Source organism: Saccopteryx bilineata, chromosome 1 (genome assembly GCF_036850765.1).
Source record: "Saccopteryx bilineata isolate mSacBil1 chromosome 1, mSacBil1_pri_phased_curated, whole genome shotgun sequence".
NCBI classification, from domain to species: Eukaryota; Metazoa; Chordata; class Mammalia; order Chiroptera; family Emballonuridae; genus Saccopteryx; species Saccopteryx bilineata.
In genome coordinates, this window is record NC_089490.1 from 391,608,875 (window position 1) to 391,621,044 (window position 12,170).

The 12,170-nt window shown below is 34.1% G+C and overlaps 1 protein-coding gene across 1 annotated transcript; it reads left to right on the forward strand.

The window, feature by feature from the left end:
• The first annotated feature begins 7,809 nt into the window (after positions 1–7,809).
• LOC136320798 (olfactory receptor 8J1-like) lies at positions 7,810–8,881 on the forward strand. Its single transcript, XM_066253949.1, has one exon. It carries the CDS (start codon positions 7,810–7,812, stop codon positions 8,755–8,757), a length of 948 nt encoding a protein of 315 aa, XP_066110046.1. The 3' UTR covers positions 8,758–8,881.
• Positions 8,882–12,170: the final 3,289 nt, after the last annotated feature.

The window sequence follows — 12,170 nt, forward strand, 5'->3', positions numbered from 1 at the left end:
TATCGTATTAGCTTCAGATCCTGTCTCTAAGTATATTTATTTTTTTAATGAATGTTATTTGCTAGAGCCACAATCTATACTATACTGCAAAGACTCTGTCACATATATTTTTCCTAAATTCTATTATTTCCATTAATTTCCACAATCTACAAATAAAGCTAAATAATATGAATAACATTCTCCAGTATTATCCATACAGAAGGCGCTTTAAGGAATTGTAATACACAGGAGCACTAAACCTAAGAAAGCAAATACCGAACTGTTAATGGCAGTTACCAGCGGGAGTGGACTGGGATAGGTTGGGAGGACAATAGTGGAGGTGAGGGTGAATGTTCACTTTGTAGTCTACGTTCTTCTGGCTCACTTGAATCTGTATCGATGGGAGTGTTCCTCCTCCCACTTCTCTCCCTCTCTCTCTCTCTGTCTATATCTCTATCTCTCTTCTCTAAAAACAATGATTAAAATCCTTTCTTAAAAAAAGTTAACTGAATTGTAAAAAAAAATTGTTAGAACTAATAAATTCTGTAAAGTTGCAGGATACAAAGTCAACACATAGAAAACAGTTGCATTTTTATATAATAACAATGAAGAATCTGAAAACTACAAAAAAATTCTATTCACAAAAACATCAAAAGGAATAAAATGCTTATGAATAAACTTAACCAAGGAGGTGGAAAACTTGTACAGTGAAAACTATAAAAATTGCTGAAGGAAACTAGAGAAGACACAAATAAATGAAAAGCCATTCTATGTTCATTGATTGTAAGACTTATTCTTAAAATGACTATATTACCCAAAACAACCTGCAAATTAAATGTATGCTCTATTAAGATCCCAATTACATTTTTTCAGAAGGAGAAAAATCCCCTGTAAAATTCATATGGAATTTCAAGGGACAGTGTTTAGCAAAAACATAGATAAAAAAGAACAAAGTTGGAGCTCTCATACTTCCTGATTTCAAAACTTACTGAAAGTACAGTATTCAAAATAATTGGCATAAAGAATGACATATAGACCAATGAAATAGAATTCAGAACCTAAAAATAAACCCTCACATATATGGTCAAATGATTTATGACAAGTGTACCAAGAAAGTACGGAAAAAAAACAGTATCTTCAGCAAGGATGTTAGAGAAACTAGATTTCCACTTGCAAAAGAATGAAGTTGGATTCTTAACACCATTTACAAAAGTTAATTCAAACTGGATCAAAGACCTAAATGTAAGGACTAAAACTATAAAACTCTTAGAAGAAAACAGGAAAAATTTTACGACAATGTATTTGGCAATGGTTTTCAGTAGTGACGCCAAATGGAGGGACAACAAATAAGAAATGGATGAATTAGATATAATCCAAATTAAAAATATGTGCATATCAAAAGACATTATCAACAGAGTGAAAAGGTAATGGACAGAATAGAAAAAAAATATTTGCCAAGTAGGTATTTGATGAAGAATTACTATCCAGAATATTTAAAGAAATCCTACAACTTAGTAACAAAAACTCCAATTAAAAAATAGGCAAAGGACTCAGACATTTCTCTAAAGAAGATATACAGATGTCAATAAGCACCTGAAAGATGCTCAATATTAACAATTATTACGAAAATGTAAATCAAAATCACAATGAGATACCAGTTCACACACATGAAGATGTATGTTGCTGGTGGAGACATGAAATGGTACAGCTGCCATGAAAAGAATATGGCTGTTCCTCAAAAAATTAAAAATAGATGTGTCATGTCATCCAAAAATCAATTTCTGGGCATTTCATCCAAAAGAATAAAAAGGATTATAAAGATATTTGTACATTCATATTTACAACAGCATTATTCACCTTAGCCAAAAAGTAGGAGCATCTTATATCTCTTATATCTATTGATGAGTGAATGGATAAACAGTATATAGTGTACACATAGCTAGGAATATCACTCAGTCTTAAAAAGGAAGAAAATTGTGACAAATGATACAAGATAAAATAACCTGTAGGATATTAGTTTAAGTGCTATACGCCAGACAGAAGAAAACAATTACTGTGTGATTCCATTTACCAGCTAACTGGACTAGTCAACCTCATAGGAACAGAAAATAGAATGGTGGTACAAAGAGGCTGGGCCAAGGGGGAATAGGGAGTTAGTGTTTAATGGTTTAATGAAGACAGAATTTCAGTTTGGGAAGTTAAAATTTCTGAGATGGATTGTGGTGATGAGTATACAGTGATGTGAATATATCATAGTTAATGGCACTGAACTGGTATACTTAATATTGTAAAAATTATAAATATTGTGTTTCTTTTGCCAAAATAAAGAGGTTAACTGCAAATATGTCTGAGAGATATGGTACTTGTGAGTAAATAGCTGTATGTAAAGAAGCTTGGAAATAATGTGGACTTAAACCTAGAAGGAAATGAGGTACACAGGGTTTCTCACATTTGGCAAAATTCACAAAATTGAGCGGCATTGGGATAATATTGTAGTAAATATTCTATGACTCATTCAAGATTAAGATATACAAGCATTCAGACAATTAACTGTGGTAACTTCAGAACTCAAGCTCTGCATTCATACTCTTTCTAGAAGCAAAAAGCAAACTCTTAAAAAAATTAGAAGTTTGCAAGCAAAGAAAATTCTGTAATCCAGAAAAAAAAATCACAATACATCATGTTTCCTGAAACTTTCTTATTTGAGAATTTATCATCAGCTTCTTTCTTGGCCAAAAGAAAGTAACTTCAGAACTCAAGCTCTGCATTCATACTCTTTCTAGAAGCAAAAAGCAAACTCTTAAAAAAATTAGAAGTTTGCAAGCAAAGAAAATTCTGTAATCCAGAAAAAAAATCACAATACATCATGTTTCCTGAAACTTTCTTATTTGAGAATTTATCATCAGCTTCTTTCTTGGCCAAAAGAAAGTAACTTCAGAACTCAAGCTCTGCATTCATACTCTCTGGAAGCAAAAGCAAACTCTTGAAATAAATTACTAAAAATTTGGAGAAAAGAGAATTCTGTTATGCAGGAAAAAAAGGAAGAAAAGAATACTGTACATTATATTTCCTGGAACTCTCTTACTTGAGAATTTATCATCAGTATCTTTCTGGGCCAAAGAAAAGATTATTTTATTGTTTTAATCTGAATTATCAGCATACAGTTTGAGTGCAGAACAATCACTTTGTATTTGGCCATCCTTTGATTGATGGAAATGCTGTTATTTATAGCTTTTTATTTTTTGCTGCTGTAAACAATGCTGTACTATGTAGCCTTGTGCTTATAACATGACATAGAGTTGTTTTTTATTTCTTAAATTAACAATAAGGGTTCTTTCATATCCTAATAATGTGCGGTTAAATAAATTTTTTATGTATATGCATAGTAATTTGAAAAGCAATTAAACACAGAATAAAGGCTATACATTGTGACTTTCTTTTCCCCTACTATTTATTTTTATTTTACAAGAAAGGATAGTAACATTTTCTGACACATAATTTTCATTATGCTATGATAAAATATCAAGTTTCCAGTAATAGGTAAGTAATTTCTTTTTTTTTCTTTTTTTTTAAATAATTTTATTTTTTTAATGGGGTGACATCAATAAATCAGGATACATATATTCAAAGATAACAAGTCCAGGGTATCTTGTCGTTCAATCATGTTGCATACCCATCACCCAAAGTCAGATTGTCCTCCGTCACCCTCTATCTTGTTCTCTCTGTGCCCCTCCCCCTCCCCCTTTCCCTCTCCCATTCCCCCCTCCCCCCCCGTAACCACCACACCCTTATCAATGTCTCTCAGTTTCACTTTTATGTCCCACCTACGTATGGAATAATGCAGTTCCTGGTTTTTTCTGATTTACTTATTTCGCTTCGTATCATGTTATCAAGATCCCACCATTTTGCTGTAAATGTTCCGATGTCATCATTTCTTATGGCTGAGTAGTATTCCATAGTGTATATGTGCCACATCTTCTTTATCCAGTCATCTATTGACGGGCTTTTTGGTTGTTTCCATGTCCTGGCCACTGTGAACAATGCTGCAATAAACATGGGGCTGCATGTGTCTTTACGTATCAATGTTTCTGAGTTTTGGGGATATATACCCAGTAGAGGGATTGCTGGGTCATAAGGTAGTTCTATTTTCAGTTTTTTGAGGAACCACCATACTTTCTTCCATAATGGTTGTACTACTTTACATTCCCACCAACAGTGGATGAGGGTTCCTTTTTCTCCACAGCCTCTCCAACATTTGCTATTACCTGTCTTGCTAATAATAGCTAATCGAACAGGTGTGAGGTGGTATCTCATTGCCGTTTTGATTTGCATTTCTCTAATAGCTAAAGAAGATGAGCATCTTTTCATATATCTGTTGGCCATTTGTATTTCTTCCTGGGAGAAGTGTCTGTTCATATCCTCTTCCCATTTTTTTATGGGATTGTTTGTTTGTTTGTTGTTGAGTTTTATGAGTTCTTTGTATATTTTGGATATTAAGCCCTTATCTGAGCTGTTGTTTGAAAATATCATTTCCCATTTAGTTGGCTTTCTGTTTATTTTGTTATCAGTTTCTCTTGCTGAGCAAAAACTTCTTAGTCTGATGTAGTCCCATTCATTAATTTTTGCCTTCACTTCTCTTGCCATTGGAGTCAAATTCATAAACTGCTCTTTAAAACCCAGGTCCATGAGTTGAGTACCTATGTCTTCTTCTATGTACTTAATTGTTTCAGGTCTTATGTTTAGATCTTTGATCCATTTTGAGTTAATTTTCGTACAGGGGGAGAGACTGTAGTCCAGTTTCATTCTTTTGCATGTGGCTTTCCAGTTTGGGTAAGTAATTTCAATAATAGGTCCAGACTGTCATGTCACAAAGGACACACAAGGGGTGTCTGATTGAACTCCTAGAGGAAGATCTGGTTAAGGAGCCAATCCCTGGTGGTATCTTCCCCAAGGATGTAAAACTTGGGGATTCTAGAATCATCTGTGCTTCAGAGTTAAGGTATTGAAGGTTTATAGAGCCCCATAAATTTCTACTGACACAGCCATGTAGAGATTCTCACTGAGACCCCGAAGTAGACTGTCCATTAGAGGTAAGCAGAAAATATTGTCTTATTTTTGTATCCTGGACTTTGAAAGATCCCCAACTGGACAGCATGTATAATCAAATACTATAATATTTAATATAAGGTTTGTTTCCAAGATTTATAACTTGATTGAGGAATTCAAGGTGTTGAATATGATCCAGCTATTTATGTTTCCAAATCAGAGCTGACATCATTATGTCTTATGTTCTTAAATAAACCAAGATTAAATATATTACACTTCTGCAGTATTAGCTAAAAAGAAAACTGTGTGTTTCAGAGGATAACCAGTGAAAGAAAACTGGATTCACAAATACTCAAACTCCAAATGATATTTCTTTTTGAGACTGTAACAATTCATCATTAATTTTTCTCAAGAAATTTTTCCAATAAATCTGATAACATACAAATTATAAAGAGAAGCATAATATGTAATCAATGCGTATTGACACTAACTTAGATAAACCATCTATCTGATAGTAAAATGTATCTTCAAATATTTTAGTTGAGAAGGTCTCATAATGAAGGACTTCTATTTGAAGAGAGATGCTGCATAAATAGGAACGAAATGTAAAGACACTGCAGACCCCCAGAACCTGGATTGATAGGATTGAACTTTTACAGCATTCTCAAGGAGAAAATAAAACCAGTAGGAGGATGTTCATTTACAAGGTTACTCTGACATCCACTGACCTAAAATGGGATGCTCATAAATAAATTTACTTTCTTTATCTTTAACCTTATACTTTTTTAATAAAAATATTCGAAGTACATAGAAACTATTTTTATGTTCTCTTTTTAAAGACTATTATTGTTATTCGTTAACCAAAAATTATTGGTGGTAATAAAGACAATTCACCCATTTTGTGTTCTCCCAGTTACCTATCAGTATGCATAAGAAGATTGAAAATGTCTAGAATATGATCAGAAAGACATTAGTAAATGTTGCAAACTCTCACTCTGTAAACGTCAGTTGATATAGTGTTCTTTTCCAGATCCTGATTGCATGGACCCACTGCTACAGAGTGTGGGCAGACTTCTTTCAGATAGCATGCCACTTCTCACTCACAAAACAATGAAGTAATATCTCAGAAGAATCAATGAGTCAGGAACAAAGAGCCAAAGATGACCATTCCAGAGGTGGATTTAATGGCGGATGCACAGGGCATGCGCCCTGGGCCCTGACTTCTGAAAAGCATTACAAAACCCTAACTTTACACATTTTTTAATGACACTAAGTTTGGTTTCATATGTGCAATTTTAACATTAACAGTACATAGTATTTTTATTTATTTAAAAATATGGTTAACACGTATTTTTATTTTCCCCGTCTCTCTCTTCTTTTTTTTTTTTAAAGGGGCCCAATATTTTCTTCTGTGCCCGGGGCTTCAACCAACCTTAATCTGCCTCTGCATTTATCCTCAATGCGTTCCTAGTAAGTTGATGTGACTGTAAAAGTGGTATGGATCTGATTGTGAAATATATTGAAAATGAGGCTAAAGCATATTTCAATTATTTTAAAGGCTCAGAATATCTATCTTAAGTACTCAAAGAGCTTCAATTTTACTTTTTGAGGAAAAAAACGCATAGTCACAGACAACAACATGATGGCTTTAAAAGAGAAAGAAGGTGGGGGGTAGGAGAAGGTAAAGGGTGTTAAATGGGGGTGGGGAGAAACTTGAGTTAAGGTGGGGAACACACAGTGCAGTGTACAGATGATGTATCCTAGAACTGTGCACCGGAACCCTGCATCAGTGTATTAACCAACATCACTCCAATAAATCCAATAAAAATAAAAAGTTTTAGTGACTGTCATTGCCTACCTGCTGATCTAAGAAAATCATGATGTAAAGACCCAGAAGGACACAGTCATCCATGACAGTGTTATTGTAACTGCCTAACTAACTAAATAAATAAGAAGATGATTCAAAAAAGCAAGGGGAAAAATTATTTTAATGTAAGAAACAGACATCAAAATAACTCTAAAAGAAACAAAGACATATTAGATGTCAATTTGTGTGGGGTTTTTTTCTATTTTCTTACATTGTCACTGTGGAATAGATTTATATTTTTATTTTCACTTAATTTATTTTTATATAGAGATAATTATTTTAAGGAGAAAATAAAATCAGTATGCTGAAGAATAAGTCCATGGACATATCTCCATTTATTGTGTAGTCAATAAAGTAAAAATGAGAAAAAACAGTTAACAGATGTGAATGGTAGAATAAGCAAGTTCTGTGTGCTAATAGGAGCTACAGAAGATTGAATAAAATGGGGCAGAATAGTGACTAGAATCATCTATCTTGAAAATAAAAGCAAGAAGTCTAGCGTAGCGAAGTTATAAGACAATTCAATTATTTGGAGATACACAATTTTTTAAGCCTTTCTCTCACTCAGTTCAAGAGACAGAAGATGAATCTTGGCTTCAAATGTTTGTTTGCAAACTAAAAACATGCTCATAATTTAATAAAATTGTAAGACCATAAATTCTCAAAATTCATGATGCGGAATCATCCTCTTAAATTACCATTGTTGCTGTTTTTTCTGTCTCAAATGATTGGAAATTCATTATTACACCTAGAACCTTGAGTTTCATAACTGAGTTAGATTAATAACATGATTCCAGGTAATCTTCCCAGAGGAATTGCCCTTGTCATCAATGATGGTCCCAGAAAATAGCTTCTCAAACTTTCTGACCACTTCTCCTTTGCTTCTCCTCCAAACAGATGAATTCTCAAACCCTTCCATGGCTTCTGCAAATTTCACCAGGGTCACTGAGTTTATTCTCACAGGTGTCTCAGACGCTGCAGAGCTCCAGATTCCACTCTTCTTTGTTTTCCTGGTCATCTATGGGCTGACCGTGGCTGGGAACCTCAGCATCATCACCCTCACCAGTGTGGACTCTCGACTTCAAACCCCCATGTATTTTTTCCTCCGACATCTGGCTATTATCAATCTTGGCACCTCTACTGTCATTGTGCCCAAGATGCTGAGCAATTTTTTAGTAATGAACAAAACCATCTCCTACTATGAATGTGCCACCCAACTGGGAGGGTTTTTGGTTTTCATTGTCGCTGAGGTTTCCATGTTGGCTGTGATGGCCTATGACCACTATGTGGCCATTTGTAACCCTCTGCAGTACAAGTTGATTTTATCTCGCCAGATCTGCCTTCTGCTTGTATCCCTCACTTACCTCTACAGCTTTTCCACAGCTACTGTGACTTCATTTTCTGTGTTCTCTATGTCTTACTGCTCTTCCAATGTAATCAATCATTTCTACTGTGATTCTGTCCCTCTGTTAGCATTGTCTTGCTCCAACACTTACTTTCCAGAAACGGTAATATTTGTATCTGCAGCTACAAATTTGATTTGTTCCATGGCTATAGTTCTAGTATCTTATTTCAACATTGTTCTGTCCATTTTAAGGATACGCTCATCAGAAGGAAGGAGAAAAACCTTCTCCACCTGTGCTTCACATCTGGTGGCAGTCACAGTTTTCTATGGGACACTACTCTTCATGTATTTGCAGCCTGGAACTCACCATTCACTGGACACTGATAAGATGGCCTCTGTGTTCTATACACTCGTGATCCCAATGCTGAACCCCATGATCTATAGTCTGAGGAATAAGGACGTGAAGGCTGCCTTAAGGAGGTTTCTGACAAATGTATACTGCTCTTATAAATTAATGTAACTTTAGACCTCTGTAAGTAAGTGAAGAGATCGGTAAGATAGGCTGCCATTGTGTAGAATAATAAAAAGGTAAGTTGGAGGACTTGTAGGTTTATAAGCAATCCTGGAAATAAAAAGGAAGTAGGATTGAGGAATTATAAAATAAACTAAAGGTCTTGCAGTCATGTGGTTAACACAAAATCTGTTACTAACTTTGCTGAAGAGTATGCAGGTAGCTAGATTGAAAGCAACTTTTCTGGGATTCAGGGGGGAAATGAGTTAACAATAATTAATTAAGTGAAAGCTGAGCAATAAAATATGTATAAGAAAAGTAAGTCCATCTTTCCTATTTTGTGTCTTCCTTTTTGATTCCTGAATGTGTTTGATTATAATGGATCATTTCATCTTTTTTTTAATCTTATTTTTATTAATTTTAATGAAGTGACATTGATAAATCAGGGTACATATGTTCCGAGAAAACATCTCCAGATTATTTTGACCTTTGATTATGCTGCATACCCCTCACTCAAAGTCAAATCGTCCTCCATCACCTTCTATCTGGTTTTCTTTGTGCCCCTCCCCTCCCCCCACTCCCTCCCTCTTCTTCCTCGCCCCCTCCCCACCCCTCCACCCCACTCCCTGTTACCATCACATTCTTGTCCATGTCTCTGAGTCTCATTTTTATGTCCCATCTATGCATGGGTTCATATAGCTCTTAGTTTTTTTCTGATTTACTTATTTCACTCCGTATAATGTTATCAAGGTCCATCCATGTTATTGTAAATGATCCGATCTCATAATTTCTTATGGCTGAGTAGTATTCCATAGTATATATGTACCAAAGCTTTTTAATCCACTCATCCTCTGACAGACACTTGGGCTGTTTCCAGATCTTCACTATTGTGAACAATGCTGCTATAAACATAGGGGTGCATTTCTCCTTCTGGAACTGTTCTATGGTGTCCTTGGGGTATATTCCTAAAAGTGGGATAGCTGGGTCAAAATGCAGTTCATCTTAAAGAACTCTAGTTGCAGATAGCTAAAAACCTTTTTATGGCTAAGTTAACAAATTTAAACTGACAAGTTTATTTAAAATAAAACTGCCTAATTCTTTCCTAATATCATTTGAATGAAGAAATAGATACTACTGGTGAGTTTATATTTTGAACGCTAATATATGATTGAAATGGTTTTTATTCCAATATATATCATTTATATTACTTTTGCATGAAAGGCACACAATACCATCATTTAATATGCTTTTATTCTGATTACTATTTGATAACCTTAATAGATTCTATAAAAGTTTTCCTTTCTCTTTAATTATCACTCTTCTTTAGAACGTATATTAAATGTACTGCATTGTGCCATTAATATGCATTCAATGGACTATGTTTGTGAAAGTTTCTTACATCATTAAAATTTTTTTTAAATTAGGTTTTGTTCTGTTTTCTGATAGTTTTTGATCAGTCAGTGTACCCCAAAATCTATTGTATAACTTTGAATATAAAGAGGTGACCAGACTATATTTCTGGGGTATCAAATCAGAATTGGGTTAACCAATGTAATAATCAATTAATGAAGTAATATTTATATAGTGCACTTAACCATGTTGGGTATTTTCAATAAGGAAAAACCATAATCCTTTTTGGAAGTTAACTTACCCAAAACATTTAGACTTCTAGATTAGCCATGTACCTGATAAAGGAAAGCTATCCCAGAAAATATTTTATTTCATTTGAACCCTTAAGTAGAGAAAGAATATTAAAACAGTGTTTAATGATAAAGTATATTAAGTCTATATTTTAAAACAGAGGCCCCCCAAACTACAGCCCGGGGGCTGTATGCAGCCCCCTGAGGCCATTTATCCGGCCCCCGCCGCACTTCTGGAAGGGGCACCTCTTTCATTGGTGGTCAGTGAGAGGAGAACATTGATCATCTCATTAGCCAAAAGCAGGCCCATAGTTCCCATTGAAATACTGGTCAGTTTGTTGATTTAAATTTACTTGTTCTTTATTTTAAATATTGTATTTGTTCCCGTTTTTTGTTGTTGTTGTTGTTGTTACTTTAAAATAAGATATGTGCAGTGTACATAGAGATTTTTTCATAGTTTTTTTTTTATAGTCCAGCCCTCCAACGATCTGAGGGACAGTGAACTGGCCTCCTGTGTAAAAAGTTTGGGGACCCCTGTTTTAAAAAATTATGTATAAGCTAACAATGCTGTAAGTACTACTTTATTTAGGAGGCTATTTCTAAATACCTTTGTTAATCTTCATAATTTTCTACATAAAACAATTGAGTAAATACTCTCCAATCTTATGTGTTTGTACTGCCTCTCATCTCAGGGTACTTGGGTTTCGGCTATTGTTTCTCGTTATTACTCCTCTATGAGTGTCATGTTGAAAAAAAAAAACAATGCCTAGAGTGATTAGTTGATGCACTATGAATTTATTACTTTATAAATATGTAGACCTCACTATTAATTTATTTATAGAAAAAGGTAATCTTATAAAAATTAATATTTATTAAAGGAAATGAGAGTATATCTCTTTATATTTTTAATCTAAAGTTATATTGTTTCATGCCAAACAATATGATGTGAGAGGGGAAGAGTAACATCAAGGATGGGTGATCAAGTGCAAATATGAACCTGTGACACAGAAGACCAAAAGAGAATAGGTGGAGGAGAGTTAGAAAGCATAGAGATACAGTAAATTTGTGACCTGTGCTGTATGTATTGATAGCCTACATAGGATACATCGTGTGTATGTATAAACTAATATTAAGGCCTGCCTATAATTATAAAAATAATGCAGAAGTATCACATTACAGTGACAAGCGGTATGGCACAAGATGACCGTGTCTTATTTCTGAATTGTGACTTGAGCATATTAAAGGTAGAGGAAGGCAAAAAACTAGAATCTAACATATCAGGCTCAGAAAACTGCCCGAAAGCCTTGTAGCTTCTGATGTTCAATAGGGAATGACACTCTTTATTGTTACCTATTTATGAAGATAGAAACAAACCATAAAGATGCTGAACATACAAGAATTAGATTGTAATCCACAAAAACAAAGTTGAAACAATTTCTAAACTGGGGGCAAATGTCATCACAATTTCTAAACAGGAAGATAATAAGATAAGCTAAGGGTCATCTAATATGACCACAGTTTTGAGACAAAAAATTAATTCTGATTTGTAAATTAATTTTTGTGAAAAGACAATTAAAATAAGTAATAAAATGGACAAGATTTAATTTCTGATTGTTTTAATTATTACAAAAGACACTATATCTGGCTGTATGCTTAGCAATTTATAGTTATTATTTAGTTGGATAATCATAGAAATCCATTTTTGCAACCCAATTTAAAATAGAATTTGTCTATTTTTAATTTTTTTATTATTATTTTTAACGGGGTGACATTGATAAATCG